At 43.5% G+C, this 20,045-nt stretch overlaps 1 protein-coding gene across 4 annotated transcripts in view; it reads left to right on the top strand.

Annotated features, from left to right (window-relative positions):
• The window catches only part of GRM1 (glutamate metabotropic receptor 1), a 649,343-nt gene that overhangs the window by 598,599 nt on the left and 30,699 nt on the right, over positions 1 to 20,045 (top strand). For all 4 annotated transcript variants that reach the window (XM_073557671.1, XM_073557674.1, XM_073557670.1 and 1 more), the window contains exon 6: positions 12,164 to 12,332. In XM_073557671.1, coding sequence (XP_073413772.1) covers positions 12,164 to 12,332 — 169 coding nt within the window. The remainder of the gene's footprint in view (positions 1 to 12,163; positions 12,333 to 20,045) is intronic.

Consider the following 20,045-nt stretch of genomic DNA (forward strand, 5'->3'; position numbering starts at 1 on the left):
ATGATGGCTCTCAAAAATTAGATAAAGAGATCACATTTGCTTTAGGACTTATCCAGAAATCTATTTTTTTTGTTTTTTTGGAAGTGTAATTAGTTTTGGCACAAAATTAAAAAAAATGGACCATTTATCCAATTTTCATCCAATTATTTGTCTGGGTGAACTTTTCCACCATCAGTGTTTAATTAGTTTATCTTATATGAAAAAAATCAAGCTTCTCCTTACTAAAGTGTAAAAACGAACAGTAAACAGATGGAATACAGATGGCAATGGTAACCATGTGCTATTAGTGTTGCTATTGACTTGCATTGTCAAGTTTGATCCTTGACTCGAATCAAGAATGGATGTTTCTTTTTTTGCGACACTTGGTCACATGAACATGTAGACCATAATGGGTATGTGTTTTATCTGTGAAGAACATAGATTGAACACATGTCACAAACGAACATCTGAATGAAGCTTTAGCCTGAGAACTTTTGGGGATTTATGTATGTGCTTTCCATGTTATGGGCCTGTCACACTAAGCGATATCTCTAGCAATATCGCTATAACTTGTGACGTTATAGCAATATTGCTAGCGACATCGCTGTGTCTGATACTTACCTACGACCTGCTCCACCGCTGGTTATCGCTGATCGCGCGAGAACGTCCAGGACTGTTTCTCGTCGTCAGCTTCCTGCGGCGCTTCCTGTGGAGAGACGAGCGACGAGCGTGGACGCGGGCGGGAGGACGCAGGATTGCCTAGTGTGACAGGTAAGTAGCGACCCCTGTCCCCAGCGATGTCGCTGGTGAGATCTGCCTGTGTGGCAGCTCACGAGCGACCACTTAGCGATGCACCAGCAATCCTGACAGCGTCATATCGCTGGTCAGGATCGCTGGTGCATCGCTAAGTGTGACAGTACCTTTACACTAGATAACCTCACTTCCACCTTGCAGCTGCAGAGGGATGATCAATTATATTAATTAGAGATGAGCGGATCGATATGCAGGACTCCAGTCCAGTGTCAATGGTACCTGTCAGTAGTATTCTGATTAGCCTTAACTACTATTATCTGTGTGACTGGTTTCCAGATTGAATAATTACTCATAACTGTACCTAACTAGGGCTGGAAGTTTCTGCACCTCAAGTCATTATGTTAATAAATAATATGATTTTACAATGAATAATTACTCATAGCTGTATCTAATCAGGGCTGCGAGTTTCCACATCACAAGTCATTACTTGAATGAGTGATAACTAAATATATATATATATATATAGGGGTCACATCAATTCATGTATTGATCGAGGATATTGTATCACTACATGCAGACAGTTTTCTGGATTTCCCACTATCAATTTTTCAGTTTCTTTCTAGGCCACTCCTTTTCCTGCTTAGTATTCTTTAAGGGTTGGTCCTAGTTCTTGTTCATTCAGTACCGGCAACATCTGTTTGCTTTCTTTTATGTAGCGCTTTGTTCTAAAATACTTTTTTAATACTTTATTGAATAAAATTATTTTTAAACCCATTTTTTCCTATACCTGACATTTTTATACTAAATGGATTTGTATGTCTATATTATCCCACCTTATTATATGTCAGTGGTACCTGGCAGCTAGACTGGAACCCGCGAATCTCTTACCTTGCGGCATTCCTGACATGGTATTTTATTAGCCGTGGCTGTTGCAATGTAGGAGGAAGGTAAGAGATTTGCGGGTCTCCTGCGTAGTTGCCAGGTACCACTGACCTGGACGCTGGATCCAAGTCCAGCAAATTGATCTCCTCATCTCTAATATTACAATTTTAAGTTATATGGCCATTAAGTTCAGATTATTCTCAATAATATATCAGGATTCATTGCTAGATAAATGATATCCCTCAATACCATTTCATACTATTTCATTTTGGATAAGCATCTATAGCTTTTTTAAAATGCTGACATTAGCCAGTATCTACTGGTACTACCTCTTCCACAGTTTGACTTCTCTAACTGAAAGAACAATAATGCACTGTTTGTGGAAATATAGCACTTCTGAACATGTCTTTTACATTCTTTGTCCAGAGGTATGGGGGTCCACTTCCTCCTCCAAAACCACAAGCAATTTTTGTCATAGACAGAGCAATTGGACTACAAAGGGTCCATACCAGTGGTTTGACTTTAGATCACTTTTTTATCTCTCTTTTTATACACTCTATTTTCGTATTTGCTTTTGCAGCTGATGCATGACATTGAGTACTGCTGCTTAGCTTACTTGTAATCAGAATACCCAAGTCACTTTTCTGTTCTGTTTTACACATTTTATTCAATTTATTGTATATGTGTGAGGGGAGCCAGGCCTGTAGTCGGGGCTGACATAGATTGCTCAATCACACCCTGGTCCTCCGCCACATGTATACAATGTCCCCTTTGCAGCGTACCTCCCTTAATGCCTTCTGAACCATCAGGGTCCTCTCTGATCTGTGGTGGGTTCACTCCTGGCAGTTTCAAACAAAGAGAGACCGAGTCCAGTTTCAACTTGTAACAAACAGTGTTACTTGAATCCATTCTCAGTACGTCCAGTTCAGTTACAGCAACATCACAGGGAACATCAAAGTACACATCCTTGTCTATTTCTGTGCTTTCCCTCACTTCTAGAATGCCCTTGGGTTGTACTGATTCATCCAGTACCGCAGCGTTTCTTCTGTCCAGCTTAACTACCTTTAGGAATTCCACTGTCCAGTTTTGCCCCAGATATAAGGGCATCTGCCCACGTAGTAAGCTGCCACATCTTGGTGTTGCTCTGCATTTCTCTGCTGTTTTGTCCTTCAGTTCCCAAGCCCTGGATGACTGGGCTCCTAGCTTGAAACGTTTAGTGGTCCACTGTGTTGCCCGAGCTCTAAGGCTCTGCTGCACTGTCTGGGCTCCCTAGCCTTCTGACTAAAATGCCGGGAACTCGCTGGCTTACCCACAGTTGGCCCCTCCTAAATTAACTGTTACCTATCCTAATCTAGGTATGCTAAAATGCCCCCCCCTCTAGTGGCTATCTAAATTACTACACTTTCCCTGAATGACAATATACATGTTGCAGCACTAAGTACATAATATTATTTACAGAGTAAAACATTCAGAGCCAGGATGTGTTTAGGGGATTAAACAGTTTGGGACCTCTTACACTCCTCCCTTCTTTAAGGATGGTCATCCCTGACCATGTAATACTTGAAACTTTAATTTTATACAAGATAATATTCCATGCAGGGAGGCAAACATTCACATGAGGTAGTCCACTATTAAAACATACACATTGAAAAAAACAGGAAGGGTGTTATGAATGGGTCTCTGAGGAGGATGACAGGAACAGGCTAAGCCACCAGAAGACCAGAGAGGTTGGTAACTAAGCGGATTGCAGACCCCTGATCCTATCAACACAATTAGCAGTAGCCGTGGAGCGTTCCTATGATGCCCTAGACGCTTCGTCACAGCCAGAGAACTAACTAAGCCTAAAGACAGAAAGGTGAAATCTAAACTGCCCCGGAGCAGATCCCCAAGTGAATAGACAGCCCCCAAACATATATTGTCGGTGAGACAAGATGAGACACAAACACAGGCAGAGAACAGACTGAGCAAATGGTGGGGCCCAAGCTGTCTAGACAGGACAGGACAGAAAAGATACTGTCTGCAATAAGGCACAAAACCCTAAAAAATTCCAACATTTCTGATATACAAAAGACCTGAGGCCACACGACCTCACCCCCGCTAGATCAGCACTCTGGTATAAACTGGAAGCAAAGCAAAAAGATACTAACATAACAGGGGACTGAACAAGCTGTAACATATGAAGCAGGGCCCAGCGCAGCCCCCAGCAGGGAGCACTCTGAACCCTAGCAACAAAACAGAATGCAAAAAAAAGCACAACCAGATTACATGCAAAGAATTAGCATAAGAATCATTTAACTGAACTATGCAGATCAGGCAGGGGACAAAAGAACTCCAAATCACCAGCAACCTTCAAGAGCATCCTGCTCAATAATATCCTCCAAGCCAGTAATCCCAGGTTCCCAATTATCATCGTCAGGTGGGGAACTTCCATCAACCTGGCCAGCTCTACTACTCTTAGTAACCACCAGAGGGAGCTTCCGCTCAGAAATATGAGCAAGGGAGTTCACAACAGTACCCCCCTTGAGGAGGGGTCACCGAACTCTCATCCACGCCACCAGACCGATCAGGATGGGCCCAGTGAAAGGCACAAATCAATCTCTAGGCATGGATGTCAGAAGCAGAGACCCAAGAATTATCCACCTGGCCATAACCCTTCCATTTGGCCAAGTACTGAAGTCTCCATCTAGCCAGATGAGAATCCAATATCTTCTCTACCTCATACTCCAAATTACCCCATACCTGCACAGGGTCAGGGGGCGCCGCCATGGGAACTACTGGCTCCACAAACCTTTTCAACAAAGATTTATGAAAAACGTTATGAATCTTAAACGTAACAGGAAGAGCCAAACTGAAAGAAACGGGGTTAAGGATTTCCAAAATCTTATAAGGTCCAATAAACCTTGGCTTGAATTTTGGAGATGCAACCTTCATGGGAATATTTTTTGAGGACAACCAAACCATATCACCCACTTTAAACTGGGGACCCATGGTCCTATGCCGGTTGGAAAACTGTTGGGCCTTTTCCTGAGAGTGGGACAACTTATCCACTACTTGGTCCCAAATCTGCTGTGTTCTCTCTACCACAGAATCCACACCTGGGCAGGCAGAAGTGTTGTGAGTTCATTTTCCCCTTCACCGTCAATGTCTGATGAACTCCCTCTTCTGGTGAAGGAAGGTAGTGAGGCTGATTACCAAACACCTGATCTGGTAGATGATGACTGGGTAACAGGAACTGCTGACTGGATATAAGGCAGCCGACGCCCTTCTGAGTCGCTGGTGATTTCTCTGCTGGATTCTTGGAGACCAGTCTGATTCCTGCTACCCAAAGATAAGTTTTTGCTCTGCTATTGAACTTATTAGTTTTGTTTTGTTTACCTTGTTTTTTGGAGTTCAGCCATCCCCGGTCGGGGGTGTGCTGAGTTCCATTTTTGTCTCTGATCAGTTTGTCTCTTTGCTCTGTCTTCAGAATTTACCTGAGTGCTGATATAGTCATTTTGAAGTCCTAGTGACTTCAGGGCCTGTTTTTCCTATCAGACGGTTGGGACATTTTTTGGTAGGGTTTTTTACGGATTGCAGACAGCAGCTTTTCTATCCTGTCCTTTTTAGTTAGCTTGGGCCCCATCGTTTGCTCAACCTATCTTTCTATCTGTGTTAGTGTTTTCATCTTGCTTCACCGTCATTATATGTTGGGGGCTGCCTATTGCTTTGGGGTCTGCTCTGGGGCAGTTTAGATTTCCCCTTTCTTTCTTTAGGCCTATTTAGTTCTCCGGCTGTGATCGAGGGGTCTAGGGCATCGTAGGAACCCCCCACGGCTACTGTTAGTTGTTGTGGATAGGATCAGGGGTCTGCAATCCGATAGCTACCAACCTCTCCTTTTTTCTGGACTTAGCTTGTATTTTTGTTTTTTCCTCCTTCGGTGACTCATTCATAACACAGAAGCCTCCACCTGCCCCGAAGAAAATCGAGGATGAAACCCAAAGTTACAAATGAAAGGATGCATCAAAGTGGCAGAACTAGCCCTATTGTTTAGTGCCAATTCGGCCAATGGCAAAAATGAGACCCAATCATCCTGATCAGTAGATATGAAACATCTCAAATAGGACTCCAAAGTCCGGTTTGTTCTCTCAGTCTGCCCATTGGTCTGCGCATGAAATGCAGAGGAGAAAGACAACTGAACTCCTTGTTTGGAACAAAAAGCACCCCAAAATCTGGAAACAAACTGGACTCCTCTGTCCCACACAATATTCTCAGGAATCCCGTGCCAACGAACCACTGGTTGCACAATCACGGGCACCATCTCAGAAGAAGATGGCAACTTTGGGAGTGGTACAAGATGGACCATCTTAGAAAATCTATCACAGATCACGCAAATAACAGTCATTCTCTGAGTGACAGGGAGATCAGAGATAAAATCTATTGAGATATGGGTCCACGGCCTCCTGGGCACCGGCAGGGGCATCAACAAACCTCTAGCATGAGAACAGGGCTTGGACTGAGAACAAGTCCCACAGGACTGCACAAAATTCCTGACATCACGAGATAAGGCAGGCCACCAAAACGACCGACTCACCAAATCTCTGGTACCAAAGATACCCGGATGACCAGCCAACGCAGAGCAATGAACCTCAGACATTACTCTTTTCCTCCACTGGTCAGGGACATACAATTTTCCCATAGGGCATCGTTCAGGTTTATCTTCCTTAAATTCCTCCAGGACACATCTCAAATCAGGAGAGAAGGCGGAAAGAACTACACCCTCATTTAGAATGGTAGTAGACTCAGTCACATCAAGAGAATCCGCAAAGAAACTCCTGAAAAGGGCGTCCGCCTTAACATTCTTAGTGCCCGGAAGAAAGGACATCACAAAATTAAAACGCCTGAAAAACAAGGCCCACCTAGCCTGTCTAGGATTCAAGTGTTTGGCTGATTCAAGATAAATCAAATTCTTGTGGTCGGTGAGGACCACAACTTGATGTCTAGCTCCCTCCAACCAATGTCTCCACTCTTCAAATGCCCAATTCATGGCCAACAATTCCCAATTCCCCACGTCATAGTTACGTTCAGATGGGGAAAATTTTCGATAAAAAAAGTCACAGGGATTCATCTTAGAAGTTACCGGATCTCTTTGGGACAAAATGGCTCCTGTACCAATCTCAGAAGCATTTATCTTCACCTGAAATGGGAGTGAGACATCAGGTTGCCGTAGAACCGGAGCAGAAGTAAATCTCCGCTTAAGCTCCTGAAATGCCGAGACTGCCTCTGGAGACCAATTCACCACATCGGCGCCCTTTTTGGTCAAATCAGTCAGTGGTTTAGCAATACCAGAAAAATTACTTTTAAATTTAAGGTAGAAATTAGCAAAACCCGAAAACTTCTGGAGAGCATTCAAAGAAGTGGTCTGAACCCAATCATAAATGGCCTGTACCTTGGCCAGGTCCATTTCAATAGCAGATGGGGACAAAATGATTCCCAAAAACTAAATCCTCTGTACACCAAAGAAACACTTTGATCCCTTAACATACAGAGTACTTTCCCTCAAAATCCGGAAGACAGTCCGGACATGTTCCACATGAGAATCCCAATCATTGGAAAAGATCAAAATATCATCCAGATAATTGACAAATAACTTATCCACACAGTCCCGGAAAATATCGCTCATAAAAGATTGGAAGATGGAAGGGGCGTTAGTGAGCCCAAAAGGCATCACCAGGTACTCAAAATGTCCCTCCGAGGTATTAATTGCCATCTTCCAATCATCCCCGTGCTTGATGCGAATAAGATTATACGCCCCCTGAGGTCAAGTTTGGAAAACCAACAGGCACTTTTAACTCTGGAAAATAATCAGGGGTAACGGGTACTGATATTTAACAGTAATTTTGTTAAGGGAACGACAGTCAATACATGGCCTTAATGAGCCATCTTTCTTGGCCACAAAAAACCCAGCACCTAAAAGTGAAAAGGATGGTCTAATATGACCCTTCTCCAATGACTCCTTGATATAAGATCACATAGCATCATATTCAGGTACTGATAAGTTGAAAAGCCGACCCTTGGGAAATTTACACCCGGGCATTAACTCAATTGCACAGTCATAACTCCTAAGAGGAGGCAAAGACGCAGACTTATTCTCACTAAATACATCAGAAAAATCAGCCAAATAGTCAGGAATATCATGAGGCTGGGGAGAGGTGGAGAAACCAGGAGTGTCACTAAGAACACATTAATACAAAAAGGGTGGGGGAACAAGAGGCGCAATAGTGCCCTATCACTAGTGACACTACAATGTGAGTGGAATAATGCAGTTCCACTCACCTATTCCAGTTGTGTGACCCACAACTGGCTTGAAGACATAACACAGTATCAGCTGCTGCAGGACTTCCACCGACCACTCCAACGTGGAAAAACTGCCAGAAAATATGGGAAGCAAGGTGTGCCACAGTCCGCGCTGCTGAGTCCACAAAATCACCTGGGATGCAAGATGTTGTAACAAAGTACTTATTCCTTCCTACGCGTTTCGGCGCCCTTCCTGGCACCTTCCTCAGGGATATGCCAGGAAGGGCGCCGAAACGTGTAGGAAGGAATAAAGAAGTACTTTGTTACAACATCTTGCATCCCAGGTGATTTTGTGGACTCAGCAGCGCGGACTGTGGCACACCTTGCTTCCCATATTTTCTGGCACTAAGAACACATTGACAACCCCAACTCACCACAGACACAGATTTCCAATCCAAAACAGGATTATGGGTTTGCAACCAAGGAAAGCCCAGAACAACAGTATCATGCAAATTGTGCAACACCAAAAATTTACTATTCTCTTGGTGGTCTGGGGCGACCCGCATTATCACCTGGGTCCAAATCTGGGGTTTATTCTCTGCCAAAGGAGTAGCATCAATACCCCTCAAAGTGATAGGCATCTGCAGGGGTATCATGGGAAAACCACAACGTTTGGCAAAATCAAAATCCATCAGATTCAGAGCTGCTCCTGAATCAACAAAAGCCTTAGCGGAAAATGTAGACAAGGAGCAGATCAAGGTAATCGCCAAAAGAAACTTAGGCTGTACACTGTCCACCGCAAATGCATGAGCAAAACGCTTTTCTCCTTTAGGGCAGACAGAAATAGTATGAGAAGCATCCCCACAAAAAAACACAACTTATTACGCCTTCTAAACTCCCGACATTGTGCCCTAGACAAAACTCGATCGCATTGCATGGGTTCAGAAGTTCGTTCGAAAGGCGGCACTGCCTCTCGTGTAGTCTTACGCTCACATAAACGCCAATCAATTTGAATGGCCAATGACATTGAGTCGTCAAGACCAGAGGGGACAGGAAATCCCACCATAACATCTTTTATGGTTTCTGCCAGACCCTTCCGAAAGAGAGCTGCTAGGGCATCATCATTCCATTTAGTAAGGACCGCCCACTTTCAGAATTTTTGACAATATAACTCTGCAGAATCCTGACCCTGGTTCAATGCCAATAAGGTTTTCTCAGCTTGATCAATAGCATTAGGTTCATCATGCAACAACCCCAGGGCTTGAAAAAATGCATCCACATTAGCCAGAATAGGATCTCCGGGTGTCAAAGAAAAAGCCCAATCCTGGGGATCACTGTGCAGCAGGGAGATGACAATTTTAACCTGCAGCACAGAGTTCCCCGATGAGTTAGGTTTAAAAGCAAAAAATAGTTTACAATTATTCTTAAAATTCAAAAATTTAGACCGATCCCCAGAAAACACATCAGGAGTAGGGATTTTTGGTTCAACAACAGATGATTGAGCGAGATAGGCAGAAATTCCCCGCACTTCAGCAGCGAGCTGCTCAACATGATCAGACAATTGCTTAGTCTCCATTTAGACAAAAAATCCTCCTACGGCCCCAGAGACAAAGAGGAAAAAATATACAAAAAAATTGATACTTTTTTTCTTTTTTTTTCTTTTACAATTCCTTCCTTCTTTGAGTACCCTAGAGTCTACAGTAGGGCTGGTGATTCTGTTATGAATGGGTCACTGAGGAGGATGGCAGAAACAGGCGAAGCCACCAGAAAACCAGAGAGGTTGGTAACTAAGCGGATTGCAGACTCCTGATCCTATCCACACAACTAGCAGTAGCCGTGGAGCGTACCTACAATGCCCTAGATGCCTCAACACTGCCGCAGAGCTAACTAAGCCTAAAGCAAGTAAGGTGAAATCTTAACTGACCCAGAGCAGACCCCAAAATGAATAAATAGCCCCCAAACATATATTGTCGGTGAGACAAGATGAAACACCAATGCAGGCAGAAAAATAGACTGAGCAAACGATGAGGCCCAAACTGACTAGACAGGACAGGAAAGGAAAGACACTGTCTGCAATCATGCAAAAACCCTGAAGAATCCAACACGTCTGATGTACAAAAAAACCACTGAAGTCACTCGACTTCGCCCCCACTGTATCAACACTCCGGTATGAACTGGGAGCAAAGGAAAAGAAACCAATATAACAGGGGACTGAACAAACACACTGGCTGTAACATATGGAATGGTGGTCCACCACAGCCCCCAGAGGAGCATGCTGAAGCTGAACCCGCACAAAGCAGAGAGAGACAAAACCAGATCAGATGCAAATGATTAGCAAATGAGCCACAGCTGACAATGCAGGATCAGGGCAGGAGACATTGACCTCTGAATGCACAGGAAAGCAATTACCAGCAGGGATTGCAGGAAGTCTGCAGACTTAAATACTCCAATCAGTAACCCCACATCTCCAATTGTCATCATCATCATCAGGTTGCAAACCTATGTTAATCTGGCCAGCTCTACTACCTCCAGTAACCACTGGAGGGAGCAGGGGGAGCTTCAGCTCAGAAGTCTGAGCCAGGGAATTCACAACAGAAATGTTTAGTGGTCTACTGTGTTGCCCGGGCTCTAAGGCCCTGCTGCACTGTCTGGGCTCCCTGGCCCTACTGACTAAAATGCCGGGAACTATGTGGCTTACCCACAGTTGTTCCCTCCTAAATTAATTGTTACCTATCCTAATCTAAGTATGCTAAAATACCCCCTTCTAGTGGCTAACTAAATTACTACAATTTCCCTGAATGCCAACATACATGTAGCAGCACTAAGCACATTATATTATTTACAGAGCAAAATATTCAGAATCGGGACGTGTTTAGGGGATTAAACAGTTTCTGTGACTCCTTACATATGCAAGCAATGTGATTACTGCAAACTAGTTGCATTACTCAACATTTATCCAAGAAGTATCATTTCTCCTTGCGGAGAATGACATGCTAAGCATGTCGAGGTGAGGAGACTTAAAGCCGCAATGCTCCTCTGGGAAATATGCTAATTATGCAAATTGTCTCTTCAGAGAGGAAGAGGACTAGAACTCTAGTGCCACCTATTAGAGGTAGCAATCCTAAAAGTCAATGTTGACCCTTTAACGAGCCTAGTTACATGACTTAGGATAAAAGCCAAACCAGAATCTCCATTTGCAGACACTGTATTTCGGGGTACTGCCCCTCATCAGTGCAAAGTGGGAGATCTGGTTTGGCTGTGAGAGAGGCGTCTGACCGATATCCAAGAAGTATCATTTCTCCTTGCAGAGAATGACATGCTAAGTCTCCGCAAGGAGAAATGATACGTCTTGGATATCGGTCAGACGCCTCTCTCACAGCCAAACCAGATCTCCCACTTTGCACTGATGAGGGGCAGTACCCCGAAACACAGTGTCTGCAAATGGAGATTCTGGTTTGGCTTTTATCCTAAGTCATGTAACTAGGCTCGTTAAAGGGTCAACATTGACTTTTAGCATTGCTACCTCTAATAGGTGGCACTAGAGTTCTAGTCCTCTTCCTCTCTGAAGAGACAATTTACATAATTAGCATATTTCCCAGAGGAGCATTGCGGCTTTAAGTCTCCTCACCTCGACATGCTTAGCATGTCATTCTCCGCAAGGAGAAATGATACTTCTTGGATATCGGTCAGACGCCTCTCTCACAGCCAAACCAGATCTCCCACTTTGCACTGATGAGGGGCAGTACCCCGAAACACAGTGTCTGCAAATGGAGATTCTGGTTTGGCTTTTATCCTAAGTCATGTAACTAGGCTCGTTGAAGGGTCAACATTGACTTTTAGGATTGCTACCTCTAATAGGTGGCACTAGAGTTCTAGTCCTCTTCCTCTCTGAAGAGACAATTTGCATAATCAACATTTATCAGCATGAATATTCATCTGCCATGTTTTGGCAATATAGTCTGTTTTTCCACCTCTTTCTGTAATATTACACAATACAATCAAGATGCAATTTATATATTCCACAATGGACTTGATGATTTTTATTTTTACTATAAAAACTAATGCAAATAAGATAAATTAATTAATGGCAAATACAATTTTCTCAGGACAGAAAACATTTTATTTTGTCTCCTCACTGATCTGCTTGTCCAATTGTATTAACCATGAGGGTTTACTTGAATGAGTATTGATTTTGAAAACCATGGTAAATAGTAAATGGATGAAGGTGTGGTAAGAAGATATTCTAAATGAAAAAATAATTTCTTTCCAACTTTAGATATGATATCATGAATCTTCAATTCATTGAGCCAAACCGCTACGATTATGTTCTTATAGGAACTTGGCATGAAGGAATTTTAAATATTAATGACGATATGATACAAATGAATAAAAGTGGAATGGTGCGATCTGTATGCAGCGATCCTTGTTCAAAAGGACAAATAAAGGTAAGTTTGTGCAAAATTATTTAGGTCTGTTATCAATATGAAAAATAGGTCAAATGCACAAGGATTCAAATGAGTTTTTTGGGTTTGTGTAAATAATAATCACTGCATAAATGAAGTTCCACAACTTTCTATAATACTTTATTTTGACTTTTCTCACTATTTTCAAGTTATTAGCTGTCAGTGAATCAGACCATGAAGGAGAAGTAGACAATAGTATCCAAATATTATCATGGACTGACACTTTGCAGCAAACTGGACAAGAGTTTTGTACATTTGCTGCAGATGTATTTAGCTCAGAGAATATTTTTTAGGCTGGGTCCACAAATGTTGTAGTTTCAGAAACACCAAATTGAAACTGTTGGATGAAGTGAAACAATTGTTTTACAATGGGATCGTTCTCACCTGTACAGCACGTCAGGCTTTGTGCTAAACTGTTGAGTTCAGGGTCTGAAGAGAGGATCACAATGTTTTATGTAGCACCATGATCCGGACTGGGAGCAAATAGAGAAACGGCCCGATGTCAACTAAAAAAACTGACACTGAAAAAGCAAAACCAGACTTAGGCTACATATACTTGCTTTGGCTGGAAATAACTACATCAACATCTCAACCTAGAGTAGGGCTAGGTAAGTATAGGATTATTGCATCTAAGAATTCAATAATATTGGTATTTCATATGTCAGTTTTATACAGAAGCCGGCCCGAGTAAGGCTGGTTTCACACTAGCGTTTGATCGCGCAGCGCATCGTGCGCTATCGGGCGCGCGCGTAATGTTCCCCTATCTTTAACATGGTGATCGCAGGGTCTTGCGAATGTACGCGCTCATCAGCGTTTAGCGTGCGCTGCGCATTTTACAGGTGTGTGCCCAGACGCGCCGTATGCTACATGTTGCATTTTTTGCTCCGCCTACATCGTTAAAAAAATCGCGCGCACGTGTGCGCTCGGTGTGCACACAAAAATAGCATTACAGTCTATGTGGTCGCTGACGAGCGCTTGGCAGCACGCATGTCAGCGCCTTGTGCGCGCACGCGATTTGAGTAAACAATGTCTAGACACTTGTCTAAAACTCCCCCTAAACAAGCAACATTGTTTGGGAGGAGTGTAGATAAAAGAAGGTGTCTTCAGGGACAATTACTCTACAGACAGCTTTGCAGAGAGCAGACAAGAGCCTAGAAGAGCCTTCCAAGTGTGGATTAAAGCTTCAGGAGCCAAAATGTGAGTATTCTTCAACATAATGTCTGTGTGTCCTGTACAATTTTATAATGTACTAATGTATTTTTTGTTTTCATTTTAGCATGTCTTCTTCTGGATCACTGTATTCGCCATCTCGGCAAGAACTGGCCTAAGCTGATCGTGAGGTGAGTATATTTCTGCCTTTGGGTAAGTATATCTGCCTCTAGAAATGTGTTTTAATTTTTTCGTTCTTTACAGACATCGGACACGGGCACTGAAGATGAAGTGCGGGAGCGGTCTGAGCGGGAGCGTTATGAGCGGGAGCATTCTGAGCGGGAGGATTCTGAGCGGGAGCAGCGTAGTCAAGTCGTGGCGAGGAGACACAATGTTAGTATATATTATTTTTTTGTTCTGTCTTTATTTATCTTGCTTTTTCTCTGTTTCTTTTTGTATCTGTTTCATTTTCCAAAATTCAAATCATTATAATATTATTTTTTCTAGGTTCCACAACGGGATGGTGAAGAAGTAGTGTACATCGACAACGAGCACCTGATCTGCCTCGTTGAGGAGCGTATCCTGTTGTGGGACAGCCGTGACCAGCAGTACAAAGACACAGTGGTTACCCGGCAGCTCTGGAATAAGGTGGCCGCAGCGATGATGGATGGCTGAGACAGCGCCTCTCCAAGTTTAAAAAGGGGGTTCAGTAAGTATAAAGATGCTCTGTGATTCTGCATTGATTTTTTGGACCTGATGGTGCTGATGTGTTTTTTGCAAGATATATTCTTGCATTAAAAACACCAAAGCCATGTGGAAAACAGTGAATGATTTTTGTCTTCAACTGCTGCATTGCTTTATGGTCCTGATGGTGCTGGTGTTTTTTTGGCAAGATATATTCTTGCATTAAGAACACTAATGCCATGTGGAAAAAAGTGATTGCTTTGTCAACTGCCGTCTTGATCCGGTTTTCACTCTTGCTCCGGATGATACTGTTGTTTTCGCTGCTACATATATTCTAGCAGGAAACATAACAGTGTCCTCAGTATCAACAGTAACTGCATTGTGTCTAGAATTTTATTTGTGCTGCAGCATAAACTGTTTGCAAAGTTCTATCCGGTGTGTGTCCTGATAATTAAGTTGCCTTAAGTGCATTTTCTAATTTTTTTTTTTTAATTTTTTTTTTCCCAACAGTGAACAAAATCTGCACACGTTGGCGCTCGATGAAGGACCGCTTCAACACTGATGTTCGTGCTGAGGGACAGGTTCAGAGTGGTTCAGCGGCAAGGCGCAGAAGAAAGTATTATCGAGGGTTGGCTTTCCTGAGACCGGTCCTTGCCAGCAGAGCGTAAGTTTTTTTTTTGTTTGTTTGTTTGTTTGTTATTACTATGTGCTTTTCAATTCCACAGGTGATGCTTCTTGTAAATACATGATACTAATGTTTTTCCTTTCTTTCCACAGCACCAGGAGCAGCACCCTGAAACCTGTCCTGGGAGCGGTTCTTCATTGATCGATCTCGGACCCGTCCCAGCCATCCGACAGCCAGGAAGCATCTTGCAGGTCAGCAACACAGACAGCTGGTGACCAGGAAGCTGGTCCATCAGGTGTTCCCCTGTCCCAGGTCTCTGTCACTGGTTATGCGGGCACTACCCGCCAGCGGCAGAGGGCCTCGGACAGGCCTGTCATGCTCGAGTTCATGCTCTTGAGCAAGGCCTTTAATGGCAGTCTCAAGGCGCTGTCCGCCAGAATGGAAAGCGTTTTTTCCCTGATGGAACGTGGTTTTAACCACATGGAACACCGCTTCCACTTTGTTGACCAGCGCCTTGACCGTCTGGAGGCTGACCTCAACAGACCAGCGCACCATTTTTTCAGTGAAATTGAACAGGGCATGGCGGAACACCTTAGTCCTGAGCAACAGCTGAGTGTGTTACAGGCCTGCAACACTGCTTACTTGCAGGCTATGTAGCAGAATCGGTAAGTGCAGCAGTCAGTGGTGTCATTTCCAACAGTTCCACCGCTGACTCGCTTCACCACACTACCGACTTCTGCTGCATACTACTGCAGGCCACCAGCATTCCCAGCGAAGCCGGACACCACTATACCACCCCAAGTCTGAGTGCTGCTGGACACTCCTCTTGGACCACAACTATGGCAAGTAATGCTCCTGTATGGAGCACCACCACCGCCACAGCACCTCCAGCTTGGAGCCAAACCACCACAGAACCTGCTTGGGCCACAGACACCACCAGTCAACACCAAAGGAGCACCGCCAGCACTCCTCAGCAACAGAGCACAGCCAGCACTCTTCAGCAACAGAGCACCGCCAGCACTCCTCAGCAACAGAGCACCGCCAGCACTCCTCATCAAAGGAGCACCACCACCACTCCTCATCTTAAGATCACCACCACCAAAACTCCTCCTCGGAGTCCCCCAAGAACTTTGGCTGAGATCCCAGACAGGCAGCCTCCTGCTCGGAGCACCGACCCAACTTTCTCCCCTTCTAGGAGCACCGCCACTGCCACTTCTAGCAGCACCGCCACCACAGAGCAGCAAAGGGGTGATCCGCATTTCCTATTTTATGGGGCAACGACACAGTCCACCATCACCAGGTGGTCGACCAAAGTAAGGCGGTCACAGGCTGCAAGTCGGTCCGGCAGGATATTCCTGCACCAAAGAAAAAAAATTTGTTCGTCTATTCACCATCTCCTCCTAATGTGTCTCAACCTGCCTCCATGTCCATTCCAGAGGTCCCTTCCCCCAGTACTTTCGTTGCCCCTTCTCATAGAACCCCTTCCTCAACCTCCAGTTGTTCCTCATCTCTCCACACACCCAAAGTATCCCAATCTTCCCCCAAAGGTCATTCCTAATAAAAAAGTTTTTTTTATTTTTTGCTACAAAATAAATGTGCAATTGTGCTTTCAAAATATTTGGATGGGTTACTGTGTCAATCGCCGAGTACACACACTGCGCCGTACACACACTGCGCCGTACACTTAGCGTTTTTGCCACCAGATATCTCCATTACTGAGACATGTTTCTTGTGTCAGTCTTGGAGATATGTGTTGTCAACTAAACATATCTACATGACTTGTCTTTTTCACAGCAGTCTCTACATTCTTTTAATCTTGCACAGACTGGATCCAGCAGGGTTCCCCAACTCCAGTCCTCAAGGTCCACCAACACATCATGTTGTATGGAATCCTCTTTTTTTGGGGCTCCTGTGAAACCATTATCATTGGAGATATGTATTTCATTACAACATGATCTGTTGATGGACGGTGAGGAGCGGAGTTGGGAGTTGCTGGATACAGTCTGTGCAATATTAAAAGAATGTAGAGACTGCTGTGAAAAAGACAAGTCATGTAGATTGGTATCGTTGACAACACATATCTCCTTGACTGACACAAGAAACATCAGTAATGGAGATATCTGGTGTATTGCACACACAAAACTATGGAAGAGTTCCCCAACTACAGTGTTAAAAGCCAACAAACAAATCATGTTTTTAGTAATTCCATTTGAGTTACAAAAAGAAAAAAAAAAAGGAAACATGATCTGTTGGTTGACATTTAGGACTACATTTTGGAAACCCTGGCATAGAGGATGGTGTTGAGTGCAAGGCATATCTATTGTTACCTTGCCTTTTTTTTCCATTCGCATTTAACTATTAGAGAAAAGGCAAGGAACTATAGATATACCTTGTAAATAACCACATACTCTATTACGTGTTTGTGGAAGAAACACATTACTGATGGTGAAAATAAATGTTATATATACTTCCCAAATACCCAGACCTTGCATCACTATCACACCTGGGCAGGTGAATTGATTTTGAACCTGCAGCGTTGCTATAACTCTCCATATATTTTGCAGAAGAGTGTAGTGATGCTGCAGTTTAATCTGTATTGTAATGGCCATTTTTGTGATAAGTATTCAGCATGACACAAGGCCTGGGTATTTTACCTGACACAGTTGTATTATCTCCTCCATCGCTGTTAATTGAACACACTGTAGAGATTATAAAGGTAACACAACTTGTGTGTGTATGTCACCTACTCAGGAGTATTAGTGAATTCATGATGCACAAAACACAGCATCATAAATTCACTGATACACCTGGCTACTTGCTAATAGTATTGGGAGTGTAAAAACAGAGAATGCACTCAGTACAGGTATCAAAACAGTTTTTTTTTATTAACATACTAACAACATGCAATAAAAATTTTTTTACACCATTTGCTCTTGCCATTCCACCCGTCCTACAGTTGTGGCCAAAAGTATTGACACCCCTGCAATTCTGTCAGATAATACTCAGTTTCTTCCCGAAAATGATTGAAAACACAAATTCTTTGGTATTATCTTTATTTAATTTGTCTCAAATGAAAAAACACAAAAGAGAACGAAGCAAAAAGCAAAACATTGATCATTTCACACAAAACTCCAAAAATGGGCCAGACAAAAGTATTGGCACCCTCAGCCTAATACTTGGTTGCACAACCTTTAGCCAAAATAACTGCGACCAACCGCTTCCGGTAACCATCAATGAGTTTCTTACAATGCTCTGCTGGAATTTTACACCATTCTTCTTTGGCAAACTGCTCCAGGTCCCTGATATTTGAAGGGTGCTTTCTCCAAACTGCCATTTTTAGATCTCTCCACAGGTGTTCTATGGGATTCAGGTCTGGACTCATTGCTGGCCACCTTAGAAGTCTCCAGTGCTTTCTCTCAAACCATTTTCTAGTGCTTTTTGAAGTGTGTTTTGGGTCATTGTCCTGCTGGAAGACCCATGACCTCTGAGGGAGACCAAGCTTTCTCACACTGGGCCCTACATTATGCTGCAAAATTTGTTGGTAGTCTTCAGACTTCATAATGCCATGCACACGGTCAAGCAGTCCAGTGCCAGAGGCAGCAAAGCAACCTCAAAACATCAGGGAACCTCCGCCATGTTTGACTGTAGGGACCGTGTTCTTTTCTTTGAATGCCTCTTTTTTTTCTCCTGTAAACTCTATGTTGATGCCTTTGCCCAAAAAGCTCTACTTTTGTCTCATCTGACCAGAGAACATTCTTCCAAAACGTTTTAGGCTTTTTCAGGTAAGTTTTGGCAAACTCCAGCCTGGCTTTTTTATGTCTCGGGGTAAGAAGTGGGGTCTTCCTGGGTCTCCTACCATACAGTACCTTTTCATTCAGATGCCGACGGATAGTTCAGGTTGACACTGTTGTACCCTCAGACTGCAGGGCAGCTTGAACTTGTTTGGATGTTAGTCGAGGTTCTTTATCCAACATCTGCACAATCTTGCGTTGAAATCTCTTGTCAATTTTTCTTTTCCGTCCACATCTAGGGAGGTTAGTCACAGTGCCATGGGCTTTAAACTTCTTGATGACACTGCGCACGGTAGACACAGGAACATTCAGGTCTTTGGAGATGGACTTGTAGCCTTGAGATTGCTCATGCTTCCTCACAATTTGGTTTCTCAAGTCCTCAGACAGTTCTTTGGTCTTTCTTTTCTCCATGCTCAATGTGGTACACACAAGGACACAGGACAGAGGTTGAGTCAACTTTAATCCATGTCAACTGGCTGCAAGTGTGATTTAGTTATTGCCAACACCTGTTAGGTGCCACAGGTAAGTTACAGGTGCTGTTAATTTCACAAATTAGAGAAGCATCACATGATTTTTCGAACAGTGCCAATACTTTTGCCCACCCTCTTTTTTATGTTTGGTGTGGAATTATATCCAATTTGGCTTTAGGACAATTCTTTTTGTGTTTTTTCATTTAAGACAAATTAAATGAAGATAATACCAAAGAATTTGTGTTTGCAATCATTTTCAGGAAGAAACTGAGTATTATCTGACAGAATTGCAGGGGTGTCAATACTTTTGGCCACAACTGTACATCTGAGTTGAAGTAGGCCGCAAATTGGTCCCTCATTTGGCCAACTTCGACGGATGACCTGAGAGGTTGCTGTGTAAATTAAGGCAATGGATTAGGAGCAACATCATCAAGATCTAAGTTCGGGGGCTATCTAGCAATTACAAAATTATGTAGAACACAGGTTTTGACCACCTCATCCACTGTTTCCAGTTTCAGATTAATAGCTGTGCCAAGAATGCGCCATCTAGATACAAGTATACCAAATGCACACTCTGTTCTCCTGGCCCTAGTGAGTCTGTAATTATAAATTCTTTTGTGGAGGTCCAAGTCCCGGCTGGAGTAGGGTTTGAGCAGGTTTTGGCACATCTGGAACGCTTCATCACCAACCATTACAAATGGCTTTGGCGGACCTTCGGTGTTGGGAAGAGGCCGTGGCATGGGGAAATTGAAGTTGTTGCCATACAACCTCCTGCCCATGTCAGAGGTCTTAAAAGCCTGGGAGTCATTCCCATGGCCAAATGCCCCAGTGTCCACTACAATAAACATACAGTCTGCATCCGCAATGGCCATCAGCACAGTAGAAAAATACTTTTTGTAGTTATAGAACGCAGAGCCTGTTCTTTTGGGCTTGATAATCCAGATGTGTTTCCCACCCACCACTCCCAAACAGTTAG

Source organism: Dendrobates tinctorius, unplaced genomic scaffold, assembly GCF_039654945.1.
Source record: "Dendrobates tinctorius isolate UK_male_01 unplaced genomic scaffold, ASM3965494v1 ptg000250l, whole genome shotgun sequence".
NCBI classification, from domain to species: domain Eukaryota; kingdom Metazoa; phylum Chordata; class Amphibia; order Anura; family Dendrobatidae; genus Dendrobates; species Dendrobates tinctorius.